This window comes from Erinaceus europaeus, chromosome 17, assembly GCF_950295315.1.
Source record: "Erinaceus europaeus chromosome 17, mEriEur2.1, whole genome shotgun sequence".
In the NCBI taxonomy this organism is placed as follows: domain Eukaryota; kingdom Metazoa; phylum Chordata; class Mammalia; order Eulipotyphla; family Erinaceidae; genus Erinaceus; species Erinaceus europaeus.
In genome coordinates, this window is record NC_080178.1 from 7,184,970 (window position 1) to 7,209,502 (window position 24,533).

The following is a 24,533-nucleotide window of genomic DNA, read 5'->3' on the forward strand; positions in this document are numbered from 1 at the left end:
TCTCCCTCCTCTATCTCCCCTCCCTCTCCCTTCCTTCTTTCTCTCCCTCCTCTCTCTCTCCCCTCCCTCTCCCCCTTCCTCTCCCTCTTCTCTCTCTCCTCTTCCCTCTCCCTCCTCTTTCTCCCCTCCCTCTACCTTTCCCCTATCCCCTTCCCTTTCCTTACACTCTCCCTCCCCTCCCTCTCCCTCTGCCTCCCCTCTCTCCCTCTCCCCCTCCCTCTCCCTCTGCCTCCCCTCTCTCCCTCTCCACCTCCCTCTCCCTCTGCCTCCCCTCTCTCCCTCTTCCCTTCCCTCTCCCTCCTCTCTCTCTCTCCCTCCCACTCCCTTCTCTCTCTCTCTCTCCAGAGTTGACAGGCCTCAGAATGGCTTACTTAGGCCCTGTTTTAGGGATGTCTGGTAGAGTCAAGGGACAAGCATATTGGTGAAGGTCCAGGCAAGGAAAGTAGACAGTAGGAGAGCTGAGATACTGGGGTCTAGCTGCCACCCCAAGATTTGCATCCTTCCTGGGGAAGGGGAATGGGATCTTGGCCGAGACCTAGCGTCCCCAACAGGACATGAGAAGCAGCAGCAGAATAAATAGCCGTCCTTTCTTCTCCCTGCTTACTGGACCCCAGCCAGTACCTCTCATTGGCTGAACCCTCACCCTAAAATTAGAGGGGCTGGGGGGTAGATAGGAATGAGATTCATGGAGGTCAGTCCACAGGGCGGCCAGGCTGAGGCTGTATCTCAGGACACAGAGTAGTCTGACCCCCCCCATCATTTTTATTAGTCATTAATTTGTCTGTTTGCCCCAAGGGTTATTGCTAGGGCTCAAATCCACCTCTCCCGTGGCCATTTTTTCCCTTTTCTTTATTACTTTTGTTGTCGTTCTATTTTATTGGCTAGGAAAGAGAAATTGAGAGGGGAAGGGGAGACAGAGAAGGAAAGAGAGAGAAAGAGAGATTCCTGCAGACCTGCTTCACCGCTTGTGAAGTACCTCCCCTGCAGGTGGGGAGCCGGGGGCTCGAACCCCGAGTCCTTGTGCATGGTACTGTGTGCACTCAACCAGGTGTGCCACTGTCCCCCTTCCCTTCTCCCTTCAAACATCTGGGATCCTGTGGTTCCCCAAAACAAGCCCCTCTGACTGTGTTCTTACAATAGTGCCCTCTCTCCTTCCCAGTCCTGACGTCTGATTTTACCTATTTATGGGGTTGTGTGAAGAGTGCATATTTCTCTCCCTTTCATGAGAACAGAGCAGATCCTGGCACAGAGGCTGCTCTGAATAATGCTGAGAGAGTGGAAGACAGAGCTGGGGGCACTGATGGACACATAGGAGTTTGCTGTGGGGGGGTGGGGTGGAGAACAGGGTCAGGAAAGGCACAGAAAGCTGTGTCTATGAGTTGTGCTCAGGGAGTGCAGCGAGATGGGCAGGTCAGGGGCGTTAAGTGAGGGGGTGGTCGACTGTGTACTTTGCACATATGAAGTCCTGGGTTTGACCCCTACTTGTACACACACACACACACACACACACGCACACACATGCACCCATGCACGCACGTACATAAAACAAGCATAAAACAGTGAACTCTCAACATATACTAACTGTGATTACTAAGGTTCTTTCTTCAAGGAGGCAGGAGATATAAATTGTCAAATTTAATATAGTTATTAACCTTTTTAAAAATATTTATTTATTTCCTTTTGTTGCCCTTGTTTTATTGTTGTAGTGATTGTTGTTGTTGTTATTAATGTCATTGTTGTTGGATAGAACAGAGAGAAATGGAGAGGGGGGGAAGAGAGAAGAAGGAGAGAAAGACAGACACCTGCAGACCTGCTTCACCACCTGTGAAGCGACTCTCCCTACAGGTGGGGAGCTGGGGGCTCGAACTGGGATCCTTACGCTGGTCCTTGTGCCTTGCGCCACATGCGCTTAACCCATTGCGCTACAGCCCGACTCCCTTTTTTTTTTTTTTTTTTTTAACCAGAGCTCTCTGCTCAGCTCTGGTCTATGATGGTGCTGGAATAGAATTCGGGACCTCGGAGCCTCAGGCCTAAAAGTTTTTTGCAGAATGGCTGTGCTAGCTCCCCGGCCCAAGCAATTTCATTTTATCATCATCTCAGGGTCATAAAAGGCATGTGTCTTAACTACTTACTCTGTAAAGACAGACTCTCGTGGTCCGGGAGGTGGCACAATGGCTAAGGAACTAGACTCTCAAGCATGAGGTCCTGAGTTCAATCCCAGGCAGCACAGGTACCAGAGTGATATCTGGTTCTCTCTCTCTCTCTCCTCCTATCTTTCTCATAAATAAATAAATAAAAGCTTAAAAAAAAAGACAGAGTCTCTTCATAGTCCCTTTTACTTCTCCGTCCTCTTCCTCCTGTTTTTTTTTTTTTTTTTTTTTTGCTTCCAGAGTAATCGTTGGGGCTCAGTGCCTACACTACGAATTCACTGCCCCTGGCAACCATTTTCCCCATTTTATTGTTGCCCTCATTGTTACTGTTGTTATTGCTGTTGTTGTTGTTGGATAGGACAGAGAGAAATCAAGAGAGAATGGGAAGACAGACCTCTTTCACCACTTGTGAAGCGACCCCCCACTAAGGGGTGGGGGGGTGGGAGCTTGTACTGGGATCCTTACACTGGTCCTTGCCCTTGACGCCATGTGCGCTTAACCTGCTGCGCTAACCTGGCCCCTCCTCTTCCTTGTTCATTGCTGCCAGGGTTATCACTGGGGCTTGGTGCAAGCATTACAAATCTACCATTTCAAGCAGCCATTTTCCCCCTCCCCCCACTTTATTTTACAGGACAGAGAGAAGTTGAGAGGGGAAGGGGGGAGATAGAGATAGAGAAACACCTGCAGACTTACTTCACTGCTCATGAAGCATCCCCCTATCACCACCACCACCCCTGGGTTTTGTTTTCCCTTCCCCTCTCCCTCTCTCCTCCCTTCTCCTCTCCTCTTCTCCCTCTCTTTCTTTTCCTACTCTCTTTCTCCTTCTCTTTCTCTTTGTATGTCCTCTGCCTAAAAAAATGTGGACCAGAGCCATGAATGTTATTGTGGTGACGATAACAACAAAATGACAACACTGGATCCCAGCTGGAGGCCAGGATGGGGGAGGAGGGGAAAGTGGCCAAGCCCTGTGGAAGCACAGAAGATACCCAGGCCATGGCCACCAGCCTGGGTCCTCCCCTCCCTCAGGGCTGATCCTTCTCCCTCCCACTGGGTGAAAGGAGCCCATCCCTGCCAAGCCTCCTCAGAGGGTGGGTGGGTGGTGAGATAATGATCTTAACACGCTTATTGCCTCTTGGAAGCAGGTGCTGGAGACACACCAAGCCCGCCTTGGTTTCTCGCCCTGTTCCCTTCGCATCCCGTGGGGAGATAAATTTAGCCAGCCCTCGCTCCCAGCGGCCCTGCCCAGCCTGCATCCTCTGAGGGGATGTCAGAGCCTTGTGCTTCCTGGCTGACACCTGTGACCCCCACCCCTCCCTGGTCCCTGGGGGACATCCGTGGCTCTCAGACAAAGAGATATGAATGAGAGCAGAAATTGGAAAAGACCTCTGAGGGGCCGGGTGATTGAACCTGAAGTGTTACAGGTCACAAGGACTCAGGTTCAAGCCCCCAGTCCCTATCTGTAGGGAGAAAGCTTTGCAAATGGTGAAGCAGGGCTGCAGGTATCTGTCTGTCTGTCTCCTTCTCTATCTCTCCTGCTCCCTCTCAGTTTTTCTCTATCTCTATCCAATAAATCAAAAAATAAATGAAGAGAGACAGAGAGGGGGGAGAAAAAGAGGGAGAGGGAGGAAAAGAAAGAGGGAGAGGGAGAGGGAAAGGGATGGAGGGAGAGGGGGAGAGGGAGAGGAAGAAAGAGAGAGAGAGAGAGAGAGAGACTTTGAGATCTGACTGCTTGGAGCTCAGAGGCAGGACTTTTCAGGGTAAGAAACAATCAGTCTGACTTGGAGCCACAATTCCCACAAGCTACCTGCCCCTCTATCTTCCCACCTGGGAAACAGACCAGCAGTGCTTTCTTCCAGAAAGTCTCTTAACAGCTTCTCTTAAGAGATTTGTACCCCCTCTTTTTTTGGAGGGGTAGGGAGTGGGGAGTATTGATGGTGAGGTACCTACTGAGAACCTCAGGCCCACCACCCACCACCTGGAGCCTGACCTCCATTCCAGATGCTTCTTTTAAACCATTAGATAGAGACAACAAGACAGGCAGACGCCGAGAGAGGGTGTGCTACTAACTGGCTCCAGTTTCCAGTCTTCCTCAGGTGACAAGTGACCCACCATGTGGGCCACAGGTGTGGGCAGACAGATGCCCTCGCTCCACCTGCCCCCAGAACTTGAACCCTGGCCAGGGCTCCCTGCTGTGCCAGTGGGGTGTGGCAACATGGGTTGGGGGTCCTGGGTGGGCAGTGCGGGTGACCTCAAGGACGTGATTGGATGCAGAAGCTCTAGTCACAGGGTGCACAGAGTAGAAAGAGTCCTGTGGGTCGGGCTGTAGTGCAACCAGCTAAGCGCATGTGGCGCAAAGCACAAGGACCCGTGTGAGGATCCCGGTTTGAGCCCCCTGGCTCCCCACCTGCAGAGGAGTCCCTTCACAGGCGGTGAAGCAGGTCTGCAGGTGTCTGTCTTTCTCTCCCCCTCTCTGTCTTCCCCTCCTCTCTCCATTTCTCTCTGTCCTATCCAACAACAAGGACATCAATAACAGCAATAATAATAACTACAACAATAAAAAAACAACTAGGCCAACAAAAGGCAATAAATAAATAAATACTAAAAAAAAAAAAAAAGAAAGAAAGAGTCCTTTACTTTGGTGCAATACACCAAATCCAGTCCAAGTTCTGCTTTGTGTTCTCCCTCCTGTTCTTATTTCTCAACTTCTGTCTATGAGTGAGACCATCCCATATTCATCCTTCTGTTTCTTATTACACTTAACATGATTCCTTCAAGCTCCATCCAAGATGAGGTGAAGAAGGTGAATTCACCATTTTTAATAGCTGAGTAGTATTCCATTTTGTATACAGACCACAACTCACCCAGCCACTCATCAATTATTGTTAGACTCCTGGGGTGCTTCCAGATTTGGGGAATCTGCCTTTTTGACAAGCCCCCAGGAAGATGCCTATCGGGGTATCTACAAATCACATGCAGGGAGGGCTCCAAGCCATCAGTCAGGGGAGACTGAAGGCTCTAGGGAACCAGAAGCTTCCAGCAGGACGTCAAGGAGCCCACAGTAAAAAAAACAAACAAACAAACAAAAAAACTCTTCCTCTCTGGACCCCAGGTTTGCCAAATACTACAAAGCGGAGAACGGCAGTGAGTACCGCACCCTCCTCAAGGCCTTTGGCATCCGTTTCGATGTGCTGGTGTATGGGAATGTGAGTGTCGGGGCCGGGCAGGCAGGGTGGCCAAGTGGGGAGAAGGCTGGGTGGGTCATGACCTCCTACAGAGGCTTCTCTTGGGTCAGGGGCAGTGTTCCCCTGAGACCCAGCCCCAGACCTCAGTCTCCCTGGCCAGGAGTTTAACCTCCTCTGGTCTCTTCATGTATCCAGGCCGGCAAGTTCAATATCATCCCTACCATCATCAGCTCCGTGGCGGCCTTCACCTCCGTGGGAGTGGTGAGTGGAGCCCTTCTGGGCTCTGCTGGGGTCCCAGGCTGGCAGGGGTTGGGTGCAGAGAGACTGAGGCCTTCACTGCTGTAAAGGTTAAAGCCAAGCTCAAGGCCACTCCCAGATACCTCCTTTCATCACCTCCCTGCTGGCTTGGCCCTTAGTCAATAGCTCCATTTGGGAAGCTCAGTTTTGTGATGGGGACATGACTTACCTAGCAGAGTGCCCCCCTTCCCACACACCAGGTCCTGGGTTCCATCCCTGACACCAGAAGAGGATATCATAGATGACTCGGGGTGGGGGGAGCTCCATGAATGGTGGAGGTGTACTATGGTCTCTCTCTCTCTCTCCCTCCCTCCCTCCCTCATTCTCCCTCTCCCTCTCCCTCTCCCTCTCCCTCTCCCCCTCCTCCTCCTCCTCCTCCTTCTTCTTCTCCTCCTCCTCCCCCCGCCTCTCTGAAAAGGTAGGCCAGGGAGAGTGCTAGGGAGTCCCAGCTTCTCATTTTGAAGATGAGAAAGGAGACCCAAGACACTTGACAAGGGCCAGAATCCAGCTCCCAGGAACATGTAGAGCTCTGGTCCTCAGTCTGCATGTATCTCCCACCAGTCCTGTCTCTGCATTCCATCTGGGTGTGTCCCCAGGAGCCAGGAGGTGGAGTGAGTTTACTGCCTGCCCAGGGCCAGCCTTTCCCACTGCCTGGGCAATTCAGGGACACCTCCATCCACCACCTCTTGCAACCCACACTCCCCTCTGCCCCAGGCAGCTCCTCCAAACCCACCTGCCTTCCCTCTTCTAGGGGACTGTGCTCTGTGACATCATTCTGCTCAACTTCCTCAAGGGGGCCGACCAGTACAAAGCCAAGAAGTTTGAGGAGGTGAGTTGGGGGGACAGGGCAGGAAAGGCTAACTGGGCCCTGGGTCTCTGTGCACATTTGGAGGCCAGGTAGGGGCAGAGCCCACTGTGTGTGTGTGTGTGTGTGTAGGGAAGGGTTTTTTGTGTACCCTCCAGATTCATGTAACAACCCATGAGTGATGGAGCAGTGCTACGGTGTCTCTCTTCTCTCTGAAAATCAGGGTCAAGTGGGAGTTGGGCTGTAGCGCAGCGGGTTAAGCGCAGGTGGCACAAAGCGCAAAGACCAGCTTAAAGATCCTGGTTCGAGTCCCACTGCTCCCCACCTGCAGGGGGGTTGCTTCACAGGTGGCGAAGCAGGTCTGCAGGTGTCTACCTTTCTCTCCCCTCTCTGTCTTCCCCTCCTCTCTCCATTTCTCTCTGTCCTATCTAACAACAACATCAATTACAACAACAATAACAACAACAACAACAACAAAAACCAAGGGCAACAAAAGGGAAAATAAATAAATAAATAAATATTAAAAAGTAAGAATTAAAGGAGTTGGGTGGTGGCGCAGCGGGTTAAGCACATGTGGCGCAAAGCGCAAGGATGGGAGTAAGGATTCTGGTTCAAGCCCCCGGCTCCCCACCTGCAGGGGAGTCACTTCACAGGCGGTTAAGCAGGTCTGCAGGTGTCTCTCTGTCTCTCTTCCTCTCTATCTCCCCTTCCCTCTCAATTTCTCTCTGTCTCTATCCAATAACAAATAAAAAAATAAGAATTTAAAAAAAATCTGGGTCAAAGAAGGCACTAGGAAGCCCTTGCTTCTCACCATGAAGGTGGGAGCAGAGACCCCAGAGCTTAACAGGACTTGCTCTAACTCCACTCCCCTGCTCATGGCCAGCCTGTAGACATTGAGGTCATTCGATGCTGGAGATGGTTCCCCTAGAAGGGGTGCACCCCCAGTCTGAGCGTACTCAAGCCAGGTCTCCTGCCTGCAGGTGACTGAGACCACGCTGAAGGCTGCCGCTTCCGTCAACCCAGTGTACCCCAGCGACCAGACCACGGAGGAGAAGCAGTCCACAGACTCGGGGGCCTTCTCTATTGGCCACTAGTCACTAGTGTCCTTTCCCAGGGTCCCCTCAGACTCCGGGCCTTCAGAGAGGGGGCCCCCACTTGGGATGGGCATGGGGAGGGGCTGTCATTCTGTTGTTTAATCCTTGAGTCCACAGTTGGGGGTGTCTCCATGTTAGAGACCCTCAGCGCTCTGCAGACAGGTAGTGCTCCCTGATAAGAGCTCAGTCTCCCCTTCACCCCTTGCTGCACCCCTGTCTGCTCCCCCACAGATACCCTCCCCACCAGGGCAGCAGCACCTGAGTTAGGCTCCCTCCCAAAGAGTAGAGATCATCATAGTCTTAGTTAGTAAGTAGTTGCAAGAGCCTACCAAGCGACAGGCACACCTACTCAATTACCTCATGTAATCCTTAGCATAGTCCTAGTAGAGTTCCCCATTCTGAAGATAAACTGAGTCTCAGAGAAATAAAGTCATGTACCCAAGGCCATACAGCCAGGAAGTAAGAAAGATGGGGTTGGAACCCAGGTCTGACTAACCCTGTGGTCCACATCCTACAAGAGAAACATGAGTCCCCTGGGTCCTGTGGCCCTGCTGCCAAAGCCTTTTCTATCTTGACCTTGTCGATGTTCAGCTTACTAAAGAGTCATTCTCATACCTCCAGCCGCCACCAGAAAATCAGACAGACCTCGTTATAGGGCAAAGCTGGTTATCAGTGCTGAGGATGCTGGCATGGGGGAGGATGGGAGGGACGGGGGATATGTGTCTCTTTCCCTGACCTGGATTTGAAATTCAGGAGGAAAGAGAAGGCATGGTTGTCAGTGGCATGCTTCTGACCTCAACCCTCCATAGTTTTGTCCCCAAGCTGAGGTAGAGTTCTGGGCTCTGAGCCTCCCCTCTACACTCAGCCATACCCAAGCTCCCTCACTCCAGTGCTGGGCTAAAGTCAGGCATGATTTCCAGGCCTGGAGTCCTTGGACACCCCCCAACCCCCACAAGATATGGGAGACAAGCCCCTGGAGATTCTTAGAGTCTGCTGAGATGCTGATCCTAGTTTGGTGGCCTTCATCTTGAGACATTTTCCCCGTCAGGTTCTCCTATGACGGTAGCCATCTTGTCCAAGTACAGAACAGCAAACTGAGAGCAGAAAGGACTTGTCTGGGGGTGACACAGGGGCCCACAGAGAAGCCCAGGTGTTCTGGGAAGGAGGCAGGAACAAAAAGTTGGAAGACTCGATGAGACAACATCAATTCCACTTCCAAGGCCGGCCACCAGGTCCCCAGACACATTCTTTCCCTTTAGGGGTGGAGATAGTATTCAGAAAACCTACCAGGGCAGAACACAGGAACCTTAAATATATGCAACTTGGGGAACATCTATTTCAAAATGATCCTCTCTCTCTCTCTCTCTTTAAACAAATCAAGGCTTTATTAGGGTGGCACAAGGGTACAAGACTTGATATATTAGGTACTACTAAATAAGAAGTTATAGGCAGGGGTAAATAAGACATTTTCATAAGCCCAAGAATAGTTACCCAAAGTTCAGTTCCACGTGTTCATATAGTCCCAGTCAATAGCAGTATCCTGGGTCCTGGAAAGCCTCAGCTGGGATCACTACCAGCCACAGAAGGCTTCAGGAAGTAAGGACAGGTCCATCGGAAAGGTAAATTACTAAGGTTTTAATTCACATCTGTCCAAGCCCCATCTCACTGCACCCAACTCTCCATCCTGAATCCCAAATCCAAAGTGATTCTCAAACAGGGCTTAGCTGGGGCTTGGGGCAGTGTGCAGCCCTGAAGGAAGACTGGCCTCTCTGCAGAAGGACAGAGAGATGAGGGGAAGGGAGGGGTGGCAGCCTGGGAGGCGTCTGGGAAGATCAGTGATCAAACAGTCCTACTCCAATGATCCCCTAACCCCGGGGGGGGGGGGTAGGGGGAGAAGGGGTCAGACTCTCCCTCATAAGACCCAGCAAGCACCCTTCCCGCCCTTCCCCCTTCATGTCCCCCTTGCCCTGGGGTACCTAGGGTCAGTCCTAGGAATCAGATTGTTGAGGATGTGAACAGCAGGACCTCAGCTTAGGGAAGGCCGGGTTCTCTAAGTAGGAAGCCTACAGGCATCTCCAGAGAGTTTGTAAAAGTTTGGATGATAGGAGCATTTTCTGAGGGGGCAACTAAGTGCTGGGGCCCTCACTTCGTCTCCAATGCAGGGCTCCTCCAGTGGGCTTATCGTATCAGCCCGTGCACTACATCATCGGCTAACCCTGTTGAAACTGCTCTGATTCTCTGGGATTTGCTGTGATTCTCTGTGACGCGGGTGGGGAGGGGGGGAGGCATTTACAATACACAGGAACTTGTACTAGACCCAGGCTCGTCCTTTATGAGGCTCGGTGTGAATGCTGATGCAGGAGGGGGGCTGTGAGCTACAGGCCTCATCTCCCTCAACAAAAGAGGAAACTGAGGCTCAGGACCCGAAAGAGAGGGACTGAGCTACCACCCACACCTTCCATAAGTCTGGAGTCTGGAACCTTGACTTTATCATTGTCATTGCCAGAGCTTCAGAATGACTTCTTCAGACGAAAAACCAACAAACAGAATTACAAACAAGCAAACAAACAAAAAACCAGAAGACGTGTGAGAGTGTTCTGGCTATACAGAAATTCTTGCATTCATTCATTCATTCATTCATTCATTTTTTGTCTTTTTTTTAATTTAAGAAAGGATTAATTAACAAAACCATAGGGTAGGAGGGGTACAATTCCACACAATTCCCACCACCCAATCTCCATATCCCACCCCCTCCCCTGATAGCTTTCCCATTCTCTATCCCTCTGGGAGCATGGACCCAGGGTCATTGTGGGTTGCAGAAGGTAGAAGGTCTGGCTTCTGTAATTGCTTCCCCGCTGAACATGGGTGTTGACTGGTCGGTCCATACTCCCAGTCTGCCTCTCTCTTTCCCTAGTAGGGTGGGTCTCTGGGGAAGTGGAGCTCCAGGACACATTGGTGGCATTCATTCATTTTTATTGCCACTAGGGTTATCGATAGGGCTCAGGGCTGGCTCCTGGTTCCCATCCCCCCTTCCCTCCACCTCTTTTTTTTTGTTATTCGATAAGACAGAGAGAAATTGAGAGGAGAGGGAGAAAGACACACCTGTAGACCCACTTCACTTTTGAAGCATCTCCCCTGCAGGTGGGGACTGAGGGTTCAAAGCTAGGTCCTTGTGAATGGTAATGTGTGCACACCACCACCCAGTCCCCATGAAAAGACTCTCATGCCTGACACTCAGAGGTTCCAGGTTCAGTCCACAGCACCACCATAAGCCAGAGCTGAGCAATGTTCTGGTCTCTCTCCCTCTCCCTCTCCCTCTCTTTTGCTCTCTCCCTCTCCCTCTCTCTCTCTCTCTCTGTGTCTCCTTAAAAAAAATAAGGGGAGTCAGGCAATAGCACCGCAGGTTAAGCACAGATGGCACAAAGTGCAAGGACTGATGTGAGGATCCCAGTTTGAGCCCCCAGCTCCCCACCTGCAGGGGAGTCGCTTCACAGGTGGTGAAGCAGGTCTGCAGGTGTCTGTCTTTCTCTCCCCCCCACCTCTGTCTTCCCCTCCTCTCTCCATTTCTCTCTGTCCTATCCAACAACAATAACAGCAATAAAAACAACAATAATAACTACAACAATAAAAACAACAAGGGCAACAAAAGGGAATAAATAAATAAATACATTTTTTTAAAAAAGAAAACGAACTTGTTTTTAAAATGACAGAGACAGAGAGAGAGATACCACAGCACCAAAGCTTCCTTCATTGTGGACTGGTGGTTCGAACCCAGGCCAGGTGCGTGACAGAGCAGAGGAGCTACCTCCCCAGCCCCACCAACTCCTTGCTCAAGGATTCTCTTCTCCACAGTGCCCCCCCCACCTCAAGTGTCCTGTGAGCTGCATACACCCTTCCCCTTTGTTTCTCCTCACAAAACCTTTCTCCACAAGTCAGTCTCCTAGAGGGTTAACAGACAGCACTGCCAGGAGCTCCCTCATCCGAGAGAACTGGCTCTTTAATCAAGGGCTGGTCAAGTTGAAAAGGTCTTAAGTAATCCAATGAATGAATCTCTAATGGTGAAAGTTGAGATCCTATTGCAGACAGTGCCACGCATGCCAGCTTCAGTCTCAGGGGCCGGGCAGAGGGTTCCCCCTCTTTCCTGTTACTTCCTGTCTTGGCTGACAAGATCCTGGGCTGCTGGGACTGGAGACTGGATGGTTTCCATCAAGGAGCTCCAAGGGCATTGCTAAAGGGACCCAAATATGAGCCTTGCCTGCCAGGTGCCTCTGCTTTAGAAGCAGAGCAGTGAGAGCTGGCTTGCTAGGGACTGAGCCCCAAGCAGCCTCCTTTCTAGACCTCCAGCTGAAATCAGGAAGCCTCCTCCAACACTGGGTTCTCTCAGTACACAGCCTGGGACCTGAGCTTCCTGCTCCACCCACACCCGCACCCCAGGTCCTTCCTGGAGCCCAACATCCAGCTGAGAGCTAACAGCACCAGGAGGGACCACACTCTTCCCAGCTGGCCATACTCTCAGATTTCTGTTTTTTTTTTTTTTTTTTTTTTTTTGCCTCCAGAGTTATTACTGGGGCTCGGTGCCTGCACTACAAATCCACTGCTCCTGGAGGCCATTTTTCCCATTTTGTTGCCCTTGTTGTAGTTATAGTTATCATTGGATAGGACAGAGAGAAATCCAGAGAAAAGGAAAGAAAGACACCGGCAGAGCTGCTTCACCGCTTGTGAAGTGACCCCCTGTGGGCGGCGGGATCCTTGCACTTTGCGGCACGTGCACTTAACCACCCAGCTCCTGGGACTTCTGATTTCTTTTTAAGTTTTTCATTTTTATTTATAAAAAGGAAACAGTGGCAAAAACGTAGGATATGAGGGGTACAGCTTGGCACAATTCCCACCACCAGAGCTCTGTAGCCCATCCCCTCCCCTGATAACTTTCCTATTCTTTATTTTTATTTTAATTTTTAAATATTCATTTATTTTCTCTTTTGTTGTCCTTTTTGTGTTTTTTATTGTTGTGTTAGTAATTATTGACATTGTCGTTGTTAGATAGGACAGAGAGAAATGGAGAGAGGAAGGGAAGACAGAGAAGGGGAGAAAGACACCCACTCACCAGCTTCATCGCCTGTGAAGCAACTCCCCTGCAGGTGGGAAGCCGGGGGCTCGAACTAGGATCCTTGCGATGGTCCTTGCGCTTCACGCCATGTGCGCTTAACACACTGCGCTACCGCCTGACTCCCTAGCTTCCCTATTCTTTAGCCCTCTGGAGTATGGACCCAAGGTCATTGTGGGATGCAGAAGGTCTGGCTTCTGTAATTGCTTCCCAGCTGAACATGGGTGTTGAGAGGTCGATCCATACTCCCAGGCTGTCTCTCTCTTTCCCTCGTGGGGCAGGGCTCTGGGGAAGCAGAGCTCCAGGACACATTGGTGGAGTTGTCTGTCCAGAGAAGTCTGGTTAGCATCATGCTAGCATCTGGAATCTGGTGGTTGAAAAGAGAGTTAACATACAAAGCCAAACAAATTGTTGACCAATCATGGACCTAAGGGCTGGAATAGTGCAGATGAAGAGTTGGGAAGGCGGGGGTCCTCCATTTTGTAGATAGCTTCCAAAGGGCCTATGGCTATACTAGTTTTTTTTTTTTTTTTCCTTTTTCTTTTCGCCCCTGAGCCTGAAATCTGATATGCCAGTGGATCCAAGTTATTGTCTGGAGAGATGATGTCATGTCTGGAAAAAGGACCAGAAAGCTGGATCAGGGAAGAGAGCAGCTCCCTAATATGGGAAAGGGGTATAAATATTGTTGACTGTAAACCCCAGGATTTCTGATTTCTTAGGGAGGAGACTCCTTCTAGAGACCTCTCTATGGAAGAGGGGGTAGGAGAAAGATGGAGGAGGTGGGAAGCATAGCTCCATTCCCATCCCCAAGTCTGAGAAAGGACTGGGAAACATATCTTATAGAAGGAACTGAAAGGCTGGGGAGATAGCATAATGGTTATATAGAAAGACTTTCAAGACAAAGGTTCCAGGTTCAATCCCCAGCACCACCAGAAGCCAGAGAAATTAATTAATTAGTTAATTAATTAAATGTTGGGAGGGCTGGGGGGTAGCATAATGGTTATGCAAAAATACTTTTAGGCCTGAGGAACTCAGGTCAAAGGTACAACCCTCCCCCCCACACACACACACCAACACACATCAGAGCTGAGCAGTGATCTGGTAAAAAAAAAAAAAAAGAAAAAAAGAAAAAGAAAACAAAGGAGAAGAAAAGACAAAAAAAAGAAATGAAATAAAATGAAATGAAATTCTGGAGCCTTGGGACTGCCCCAGAGGTATCTGGAAGAATGAAACGTTGGGGCTGCCCTCTACACCCCCCCCCACAAGACCACTTTCCCCTCCCACCCAGGTCAGATTCACTACCTCATCCCAATTCTAGAATCCGTGGAATCACCTCTTTTTAAAAATTTTTAAAAAATATTTATTTATTATTCCCTTTTGTCGCCCTTGTTTTTTTATTGTTGTAGTTATTATTATTGTTGTTGTTACTGATGTCATCGTTGTTGGATAGGACAGAGAGAAATGGAGAGAGGAGGGGAAGACAGAGAGGGGGAGAGAAAGACAGACACCTGCAGACCTGCTTCACCGCCTGTGAAGCGACTCCCCTACAGGTGGGGAGCCCAGGGGCTCGAACTGGGATCCTTAGGCTGGTCCTTGTGCTTTGCGCCACGTGCACTTAACCCGCTGTGCTACCACCCGACTCCCATCACCTCTTTTTTGGAAAAAAATACCACTCCACTCCCACCCCATCATTTGTGCCAGTCAGAATCCAAGCAAAACAAAAGAACTAATGTCCCTTACCCCCGCCAAACTCAACCTACCCCCAGAATCTGGGGGGCTGGGGAGCCATCCCCCCCCCCCCCCCGTGGTGTACTCAGCTTCTCAGTGTCTGGCTTTCCCTCACGGCAGATTTTAAAGGCAGAGAAGAAAGGTGAGGGCTTCCACGGTTTTCCAGCCCAAGGGGTGCTTCCCAAACTAGCAAAAAAGACACAAGAGTCAGGAAGTGCTGGAGAAAAATCCGGATTTATAACCAGGAAACGCTGCGGGAGGAGGCCCAGTGTCCAGGGCTTCGAACCGGGTGAGAGGAGGAGCGCAGGGTCTGGATGCTGCTGGCTCAGTAGGCGCAGATGAAAGACAGGCGCTTTTTGCACCGGGCCCGCCGCCAGTGGCCCCCTAGCAACAGAGAGAGATGCTGTCAGCCAAGGCCAAGGCTGGTCCATGGTGCCTACCGGCCCATGTGCCCAGGGCTGCCACCAGAGGGCGGTAGTGAGCCGGGGCTTTTCTGGGGACTGAGTCCTTCCTTTTAACTTCACCTCACAAAGACAACAAGGAATGGTTGAGTGAGGGCACCACCCCCATTTCGCAGATGAGGGGAGGGAGGCGGTGGCTTGTCTCGAGCTGAGCCCGCAGGTGGTGGGCAGGGCGGGGATTCGAGGGTGGCCGCCCCACCCTGGCACGGATGGTCTGAGCCAAGTCCCTCGTAACTGGTGCCTGTGCCCTTCGGAGCCCGTGGGTGATGGGCAGCCCGTCCCCGTGCGCACAAGACAGCTTCATGTTTTGGGGGGCGGGCTTGGGGGGTGGCGGAGGAGGAAAGGAGCTCCCAGACCTGAGTGCGACTCTATCAGTGGGAAAGTCGGGCCCCCCAACCTCAACCTATTTTTGTTGTTGTTTATTTATTGTTTTCTTTTGTGTTTTGTGTCCCACTAGGTTTATCCCTGGGATTGTTGCCTGCACAACAAATCCACCACTCCTGCTAGACATTCTGACTTTTTTCTTTCTTTTCTTTCTCTCTCTCTTTTAAGTATGGAACACTGAATCTGTGTGTCATCCTTGCTCAGGGGCCATGCTAATCTTCTCTGTATTGTTCCAACTTTAGTATATGTGCTCCTGAATCGAGCATTTCTCTTTCTTCCTATCTCTCTTTCTTTCTTGAAAGGCTGAAGAGACAGCATAGTAGTTCTGCAAAAGACTTTCATGTCTGAGACTCCTAGGCCCCAGGTTCAATCCCCAGTACTACCAGAAGCCAGAGCTGAGCAGTGTTCTGGTTTCTATGTGTCTTTCTCTTTCACTAAGTTAGAGGGAGGAAGAGGACAGTGTTACATCTGGTTAAGTGTACATATTACCATGCCCAAGGACCTGGGTTCAAGCCCCCACCCTCTACCTACAGAGGGGGATGCTTCATGAGTGGTAATGCAGGTCTACAAGTGTCTAGCTTTCTCTCTCCCTCTCTATCTCCCCCTTTTCATTTTCTCTCTATCTTATCCAATAAAGTAGGGGAAAACAAAAAAGTACAGAAGAAAAGAAAAGAAAGAAAGAAAGAAAGAAAGAAAGAAAGAAAGAAAGAAAACCAGACTGGTGGAATCATAGTGCCAACACTGAGCCCCTGTGATACCCCTGGTGGCAATGGAAAAAATAAAATAAAATAAAATAAAGAAGAAGAAGAGAAATTAAGAAGGATGGGGAGGACAGAGAGGGAGACAGCCAGAGAAAGAGAGAGATCCGCAACACCACTTCATTGCCTACGATGCTCTCCCCCCACCCCCCGCCCCTCCTGCAGGAGGGGATGGGGACCTGAACTTGGGTCCTTGCTCACAGTGATGCGAGAATTCTACTGAATGTACCACCTGGCTTTGCTTTGAGGGTTCCTTCTGTCTCAGTCCTCCTCACACACCCATTTTTGGTTCTTGGATAGAGAGTGATGTGGGTCTGGGGAGGTATGTCCAGGCTGCTCCAAGGGTCACAATGTTTTGGGGTCTCCATTCAGCCCCAGCCCTGGGCCCCGGTCCCCCTCACCTCTGGTGCAGAGTGCTACACAGCTGCCTTTCCCACCCCTGGGCTGTCCAGAGGCCCAGTATGCAAAATTCCACCTGCTTCCATCCAGCCAGCTGAATCTCTTGCACAGGAACTAGAAAGGTGAGAGGGGGAGGCTCAGAGGGCAGAGGCCCGGGAAGAAGGACCAATCTAGCGCCTCCACAGCATGTCCAGCAAACGTCATCCATCTAGACCCTCACCATCCGTGCCACCAGCCAGACACTCTTGAGTCCTATCTCCAGGGGTTTGCAAGCAAGGCCAGAGAGAGGGCAAGCAGAGAGAAATTGAGAAAGGGGAGACAGAGAGGAAGAGAAAAAAAAAGAGAAAGACACCTGCAGTACTACTTCAGCACTCCTGAAGCTTCCCCCCTGCAGGTGGGGGTTGGGGACTTGAACCTGGGTCCTTGGACATAGTAACATATGTTCTGTACCTAAGGCATCATCGTCTGGCCCCTGGATAACATATCTAATATTTATTTGCCAGTAGGGTTATTACTGGGTGGTGCCAGCACTATGAATCTACCACTCCTGGAAGCCTTTTTCTTGCTTGCTATTTTATTAGATAGAAAGAGAGATAAAGGGGGGGCAGGGCAGTGGTGCATCAGGTTAAGCACACATAGTAGGAAGCACAAGGAACTGTGCAAGGATCCGGTTCGAACCCCCAACTCCCCACCTACAAGGGGTTCCATCACTGGGGAGCCAGAGACGACCCGAACTGCCCCTGTGGCTACAGACAGACTATGACCCACATAGTCAACGACTGCCACCTCTCCAGATTCAAAGGAGGTCTCGAAACTTTACATCAGGCTCAACCTGATGCTGTTGACTGGCTACGGAAGAAGGGCAAACACTAGAAGAAGAAGCAGTGAAGCAGGTCTGTAGGTGTCTGTCTCTCTCCCTCTCTACCTCCCCCCTCCTCTCTCTAATTCCCTCTGTCCTATTAAATGAAAAATGGCCTCTAGGGGCAGTGGATTCATAGTGCCAGCACCAAGTCCCAGCAATAACCCTGGAGGCCAGAGAGAGAGAGAGGAATTGAGACCAGTGGGAGGGAGGGGAGGGAGGGAGAGAGAGAGAGACACCTGCACGTCTGTTTCACCACTCCTGCAGTGTCCCCCTGCAGGTGGGGAGCAGAAGCTCAAAGCCGAGCCTTGCTCATGCTAATGTATGTGCTCAACTTGGTATGCCATTGATCAGCCTTGGATTGTGTTTCTAACCAACCACCAGGGATGCAGGAACTGTTCTTCTGTGAACCACACTCCGGTGGCAGGTGTAACAGTGATAATTTCCCCATCATCCTGGGGTCCCGTGAGTGAAGGACACTAAATCTTTTAGTTAGTGAGTGATCCAGCTGGGCATTGAACCCACGTCCTGACTCCTACTCTGCGCACACAAATGCTCGACAACCAGCTCCCAGGAGAGGTGAGAAGGAAGGAAGAAAGAGGCTTGACTTGTCACGATTGCCAACTTCAGCAGCTGGAGTTAATTCACCAATAGGGTGCTCACCTGACCAAGTGCAAAGCCCAAGCACCACATGGGAGAACCAAACAGCACCAGGGAAAAGTTTCACAGATGGTGGAGAGTTGCTGTGTTGTCTCCCTCTCTGTCTTTCTCTGTCTCAGTCCCAAATCTATCTACCTAGGATAGAAAGAATGAAAAAGTTGACTTGGGAGTAATATCCAACACCCTATAACACAGAGCACAAAAACAGAGAGAGAGAGAGAGAGAAAGAAAGAAAGAAAGGAAGGAAGAAAGAAAAGGAAGGAAGAAAGAGTGAATGAATAAGAAAGAAAAAAGGAAGAAAGTAGGACACTTGGAAGAGCATCAAGCTATAATTTGTATAGCCCTGGGTTCAAGTCCCTGGTCCTCACCTGTAGGGGAGTAAGTGCTGCAGGTGTCTCTCTGTCTGTCCCTCTCTACCTCCCCCGTTCCCCCCTGATTTCTCGTAGTCTCTATCCAGAGACAGAGAGTGGCAGAGGCAGGATATTACACAAGTTTATCTAACTCCAAAGCCTTCCCTGTGAATCAGTGTTTCTCCAAGTAGAGCTTCCAGATCAGTACTGTCAGATTTGCCTCTGGATTTGTTGTAAGTTGCAAACTTAAAGGATAATAAATAAATAAGTTAAATATTAAATGTGACTAACTGCTTAGTAAGACAGAAAGGGGAGGGAAGAAATCTAAAGAAAGAGGGGGGGGAGAAGGAGGGAAAGAGCAAGCAAGCAGGAAAAAAGAAAAGAAAGGGAGAGAAAGGAAGGAAGAGAGAGAGAGAGAGAGAGAATGAATGAATGAAAAGGAAGGAAATAAAGAAAGAGAAGGAAGGATTGACAGAAAAGAGAGATAAGGGGGAAGGAAGGAAGGGAAAAGGTGCACGTGCGAGAGAGACAGAGCCTTTATTTCCTCGGTGCAAACACATCCACCATGACAGATTTCAAGCTGTGAGTCTGAGGCCACTTGGCATGAAGCCAGAGGACAGTGCAGTGGTCACTGGGGGACAAGGTCTATGCTGGGCCCCTTGGAGGAACTGCCTCTGCCCGGCCACCTGCCACACTTACCCAGCCCCTGATGACGCCTCCAATCCAGACCTGGGCTTGGTTGACCCGGCTGGACAGGACCTGCAGGCGGTAGTTGAAGCTGTAGTTGTGGATGGAGACAAGGTTGCCCCTGTAGCAGCGCCGGCAGACATTCTGCAGAGAAAAGTGGAGGTGGGGGAGAGAATTGGCTTCCTCAAATCCCCGGGGTCCTTCGATAAGAGGATCCCACACCCCTTTCTCCAGTCAGGAATCAGGGATCCTCTGGCTCTCTTCCATTCCAACTTTTCCCCCTGAACTGCTGGAAATGATGTCAGAACTGAGAACAATAGCAATGGCTTATTGTCCGGTTTTAAATTTAATTTATTTGTTTATTTTTACCAGAAGACTGCTCACCTCTGGCTTCTGATGGTGCCAGAGGGGTTAAATCTAGGACTTTGGAACCTCAGGCATGAGAGTCTGTTTGCAGAACCATTCTGCAGTCTTCCTCACCCTTTCCTCTCCCTCTTCAGCCTCTCTCTCTCTCTCTCTCTCTCTCTCTTTTAATGGAGCACTGCTCAACTTTGGCTTATGATGGTGCTTGGGTTTGAGCCTGGTACTTCAGAGCCTCAGGCATGAAAACAATTTGCATAACCATTATGCTAATTCTCCAGCCCCCTTGTCTTGATTTGATTTGCCCAAACACTGCTCAGTTCTGGCTTCCGGTGGTGCTGGGGATTGAACCAGAGAACTCAGAGCCTCGGCCATGAAGTCATTTTGCAGAACCATTATGCCGTCTCCCCAACCCTTACTGTGCAATTTTAGTGACCCAAAGACGATCCCAGATGCTTTCTCTGTGTTGTCTTTTTTAATCCTCATCACAATGCTAAGAACTCGGTACTGCCCACCTTCACTGGACAATGAAACAGTGACTTGCCCAGCTAGCAAGAAGAGAGCAGCAGAGGCAAGATTTCACACAGGTTTTATTTAACACCAGCGTCTTCTGTGCGAATCAGTGGTTCTCCAAGTACAGTGTCTAGATCAAAGCTATCATCCTCTCCTATGAATTTGTTGGAAATTGTAGACTTTAAAACCACCAACCTGCCATGACTTGTTAAGTCAAACCATCTGTATTTTGGCAAGATCTCTAGGACCTAATGCACCCTGCCCTTTGACAAATTTCACTCCACTCCTTTGTCCTACTGGGAACTCTGCAGAAACCCTTTGCCCTTTACCTGAGCTCCTCTGAACCTCCTGGGTCTCAGCACCAGCACATAACGATAGGTCTTGGCCCCAGGACTGCCCTGCAGCTGAACAGTTTCCTCTTCGCCGGGGCACTGCAAGTCCTCTCCTGGGTCCGAATCCATGTCTTCTTCATCTTCCAAAGTGTCTTGGCTGTTCTCCCCCTCTGACTGGGTCATCTCATCAGGCAGGGCCAACTCTCCCTGCTGCTCCCCTGAACCTGGCAGGTCCTGACTCAGGCTGGCACAAGGCTCCAGGCTCTCCTGACGGGGGACATCCTTGCCTGGGAAGAAGAGGTAGCCGGCCACCAGGTTAGTATCTCTCTTCCTCCAGGACCACAACCAGCTTCAGCACCTCTACTCAAACCTTCCTGGGGATGCCAGGTGTGTGTGTGTGTGTGTGTGTGTGTGTGTGTGTGTGTGAAGACTAGAAGATTCTCCTCCATGTTGGACAAGGCAAAACAATAACAGTAATAATAGCACCTGGATTACATGCATGAATCAATGGCAACCTGGCTTTCGGCTGACTGCTCAGGTGTTGTTTGGGGCAGAAAAAAAGCACCTGTCATCAGGCGGGGGGGGGGGGTAGGTAGCATAATGGTTATGTAAAAAGACTCTCCTGCCTGGGGCTTTGAAGTCCCAGGTTCAATCCCCCGCACCACAAGAGCCAGAGCTGTGCAGTGTTCTGATGTTTATCTCTGTGTCTTTCTCTGCATCCCTCTCAAAAATGAAATCTTAAAAAAATAAAAATAAAAAAAGAAGCACCTGTCAGTGGTGGGTGATTTTTTGTTTGTTTTTTGTTGTCTTTGTTTATTGGATAGAGACAGTCAGACATTGAGTGGGTAGGAAGAGACAGAGTTGGAGAGAGACAGAGAGACACCTGTAGCACTGCTTCACCACTCACAAAGCTTTCTCCCTGCAAGTGGGGAGCCAGGGGTTTGAACCTGGGTCCTTGCACACTGTAACATGTGCGTTCAACCAGGTGCACCACCACTTGGCCCCTGTTTGTTTTTGTTTTCCCTTGTGAAGGAATTATGATGGGAAAAAAAAATCAGACCACAGTACTGAGCCCACCAGAAATAAAGCCAGAGATATTCTGGGTCAAATGAAGAAGGGGACTGTGGCCCTCGCCCTGTGAGAAGACGAGTAATAACAAAAAGAGATGGGGGAGAGGGGAGGAAGAAAAAGTAGTAGAGAAGGAATGAGGGGGGACTTACCCGGATGAAGAGCAGAAATGGTGCCCAGCAGGAAAAGGGACAGGAGCAGGGGACACTTCATATCTGCAGCCCTGTGTTGGGGATGCAGCTTCGCCTTCCTCCTCTCAGACAGGACACCCTGAGCGCCTGCCTGCACCGTCCCTGTCGGTGGCACACAGCAGGGAGGCAGCGTCTGCTTAGCTGGTGGGCTCAGAGAAGGTAAGCCGGCTTCCTCCCGCTGCAGTGAGCAGCCTTGGAGCTGGAGAGTTATTGGTTCAAATACAAAAGCCCCCTTTTCCCAAGAACTGCTCACAGCTCCTGGGTCTGTCTTCCTTCCTTCCTCCCTTCCTCCCTTCCTCCCTTCCTTCCTTCCTTCCTTCCTTTGTTCCTCCCTTCCTTCCTTCCTTCCTTCCTTCCTTCCTTCCTTTGTTCCTCCCTTCTTTCCTTCCGACTTTAATCCTTCCTTCCTTTCCCCTCTCATCTTCCTTCATTTCTTTCTTTCTCTCTTTCCTTTTTCCTTCCTTCCTCTCCTTCTCTCTCTATCTTTTTCTTTCTTTCTTCCCCCTTTCTCTCTTTCTTTCTATGCAGTTAGTCACATTTAATTTCTAATTGATTGATTTTGGATAAAGACAGAAAGAAATTGAGAGGAAAGGGGGAGATAAAGAAAGAGAAAGACAGAGAGACCCCCGCAGCACTTCTCCACCACTTATGAAGCTCCCCATCACCACCATCCCCTGCAGGTAGGGACCAGGGGCTTGAACCCAGGGCTTTCCACATCGTAACTTGATGCTCTACCAAGTGTGCTGCCTATTTCTTCCTCCTTTCCTTTCTTTCTTTTTCTATGTTCCTTCCTTTCTCTTTGTCTCTCTCTTTCTTTCCTTCCTTGTCCTTTCCTCCTTTTTCTCCCCCCTTCCCTCCCTTCCTTTCTTCTTTTCTTCCATCTCTCTTCCTTTCTATTCAGACCAGAAGGAAAGAGGCAAAGGAAAACCAGTGGCCATTAGATCCTAAAAATAGGCTTCCATGGTGTTTGCAAGATCCTCCCAGACCCTGGGAACTGGGGCCTCATCCCTGCACAGTTGGGGGCTGGGTCCTGGAGTGGGTGTGATGACACTCACCTCCTGAGAGTCTGTGTCCTCCGCTAGCAGTGCCCCCAGAGGCAACCCTTATAGGGGGCTTTTGGGGAAGTGGGAAGAGGCAGGATGATTGCTGGGGCAGGGGGTGGAAGAGCTGGTGATAAGACATTTGCTCAATCCCTACTCCCCCCTCAGTGTTGCTCTCTGCTGGGTCAGCAGAACACCTGCTTTCTGGGACCTATTGCCAGATGTGGGTGTGGATACTTTGTGGAGTAACCCAGAAGACCTCCGTGTGTGTGTGTGTGTGTGTGTGTGTGTGTGTGTGTGTGTGTGTGTGTGTGTGTGATAGAAACAGAAATTGAGAGAGAAAGAAGAGGGAGAAGAAAGAGGGAGAAAGAAAAGAGAGAAGAGGGAGAGAGAGAGAGAGAGAGATACTTGTAGCACTGCTTTACCTCTCGTGAAGCTTTCCCCCTGCGGGTGGGACCTGGGGGCTTGAACCCAGGGCCTTGCTCACTGACAACATATGCTTTCAGCTGGTTGAGCCACCACATGGTCCTGCTACTGTCCAACTTAAAGTGCCCCTGTTTGAACAACACCCCCTTTGAAGCCCCAGGACCAGCTTCCCCTGATCAACATCTGAGCAAATTTGTGGGGACCACAGGATCTAGAAGAGTGAGGTAGTGGGGTAGGGGGGGGAGACTCAGGCTTTTTGGGTGCTTGCCTAGACCAGGGACTTGATGCAAAACTCTAACTGTTGTTAAAATTCGGAGGCTCCAGCTGGCTGGGCTAGCTTCACGGGCGGGTAACAGAGACGACCAGAGACATACGGCTGGGCAGGGAAGCTATATTTCTTTATTCAGGAACAACGATTCATAAACTAACCCAAACTAATCACCAAACAAAACTCTGTTGCCTCTTTCCCCCCCGCGAAGGCGCCAAGCACTCTCTAACTCTGCAACTCTGGAACTCTGGAACCCTCTCGGGGTTCCTTTGGGGCGGGGACAAGCGGGCCGCGAAACTAGCAGGACTGATCCAATTTTCTTGGCAGGGGGAGAGCTAGAACAACCCGATGTAAAGCATACAACATCTAACCACCTGTTTGAGTTCTCACCTTTGTCACCCCTCATTCCTGTGAGAATATCCAACTCTTCTTACTTTATTGATATGAAAAATGAGCATGTAAGAGAGAGAGAGACCCCCAAGATTGCACAGGAAGGGCAGAGACTGAGATGTCTAAGTCTTCTCCAAGCCTCTCTCTGCTTCTTCCTCTTTCCTTCCCTCCTTATTCTCTCACCCCCTTTCCTTATCCTTTCTTTCCTCCTCACCTTTCAAGGAGAAAAAAAAAACTATATGCTTTTATTTATTTTTTTTTTACTTTTATATCTAAGCAATTTCTTTTTAAATTTTTTTAATCTTATCTATTTACTTATTGGATAGAGACAGAGAGAAATTGAGAGGGAAATGAGAGAGAGAGAGAGAGGGGGAGAGATAGAGAGATATCTGCAGCCCTGCTTCACCCCTCACAAAGCTTTCCCCCTGCAGGTGGGGAATGGGGGCTTGAACCCTGGTCCTTGTGCATTTTAATATGTGTGCTCAACTGGGTGCACCACCAGCCAGCCCCCTACATGCTCTTCTGTCTGTGCTGTGGATCTAGAGCAAGGTTCTCAGCCTACACACGATGACGATGACGATGACACCTTGGAGCCAAATACTTCTTTGCATCGAGGAGCTTGCCTGAGTATTGTGGGAAGTTTAGCTGCGTCCTTGATCTTTCTCCACCAGATGTCCTTAACATGCTCCTCAGTCCTAACCATCAAACAAACAAACAAAAACTCAGAGGCCAGGCAGTGGTGCACCGGTTAGGCACACATGGTATTGCAAGGACCTGAACCGGATCCAGGTTTGAGCCCCTGACTCCCCACCTGCGGTGGGGGCGGGGGTTGCTTCACAAATGGTGAAGCAGATCAGCAGGTGTCTATCATTCTTTTTCCCTCTCTCTCTCCCCCATCTTTCAATTTCTCTCTGTCCTATCCAGTTGCTGTCGAATGTGCCTTTTTGTCTAACCTCAAGACATCTCTTCTAGCAAGGAGGCAACTGGAATGGAAAGTTTCATGCAGAGTCATTGCTTCTATTTTTTT

General features: G+C 50.1%; 2 protein-coding genes and 1 non-coding gene across 5 annotated transcripts in view; 1 reads left to right on the forward strand and 2 right to left on the reverse strand.

The window, feature by feature from the left end:
* Window positions 1-8,143, forward strand: part of P2RX3 (purinergic receptor P2X 3) — a 42,417-nt gene extending 34,274 nt beyond the window's left edge. For all 3 annotated transcript variants that reach the window (XM_060176233.1, XM_060176234.1, XM_007519465.2), the window contains 4 exons: window positions 5,260-5,353; window positions 5,528-5,593; window positions 6,381-6,458; window positions 7,415-8,143. In XM_060176233.1, the coding sequence (XP_060032216.1) occupies window positions 5,260-5,353; window positions 5,528-5,593; window positions 6,381-6,458; window positions 7,415-7,528 (352 nt within the window). In that variant the 3' untranslated portion in view covers window positions 7,529-8,143. The remainder of the gene's footprint in view (window positions 1-5,259; window positions 5,354-5,527; window positions 5,594-6,380; window positions 6,459-7,414) is intronic.
* A 6,438-nt stretch (window positions 8,144-14,581) lies between these two features.
* On the reverse strand, window positions 14,582-22,455 carry PRG3 (proteoglycan 3, pro eosinophil major basic protein 2). Its single transcript, XM_007519565.2, has 6 exons — window positions 22,438-22,455; window positions 21,344-21,484; window positions 20,121-20,410; window positions 18,931-19,062; window positions 16,365-16,476; window positions 14,582-14,744 (listed from the first exon to the last, which is right to left on the reverse strand). Exons 2-6 carry the CDS (start codon window positions 21,402-21,404, stop codon window positions 14,686-14,688), a joined length of 654 nt encoding a protein of 217 aa, XP_007519627.1. The 5' UTR covers window positions 21,405-21,484; window positions 22,438-22,455; the 3' UTR covers window positions 14,582-14,685.
* Window positions 15,369-15,471, reverse strand: LOC132534130 (U6 spliceosomal RNA). The gene has a single exon (XR_009545808.1). It is a non-coding gene; the product is annotated as a U6 spliceosomal RNA (small nuclear RNA).
* Window positions 22,456-24,533: the final 2,078 nt, after the last annotated feature.

What these genes read in the sequence shown, in the direction of transcription:
- PRG3 (XM_007519565.2), bottom strand. Translation starts at nt 21,404, where the DNA reads ATGAAGTGTCCCCTGCTCCTGTCCCTTTTCCTGCTGGGCACCATTTCT. An exon ending in CATTTCTGCTCTTCATCCGG is followed by an intron (nt 20,411 to 21,343) that starts GTAAGTCCCCCC and finishes TCTTCTTCCCAG; the next exon opens with GCAAGGATGTCCCCCGTCAG. An exon ending in TGTAGCACTCTGCACCAGAG is followed by an intron (nt 14,745 to 16,364) that starts GTGAGGGGGACC and finishes CTCTGTTGCTAG; the next exon opens with GGGGCCACTGGCGGCGGGCC.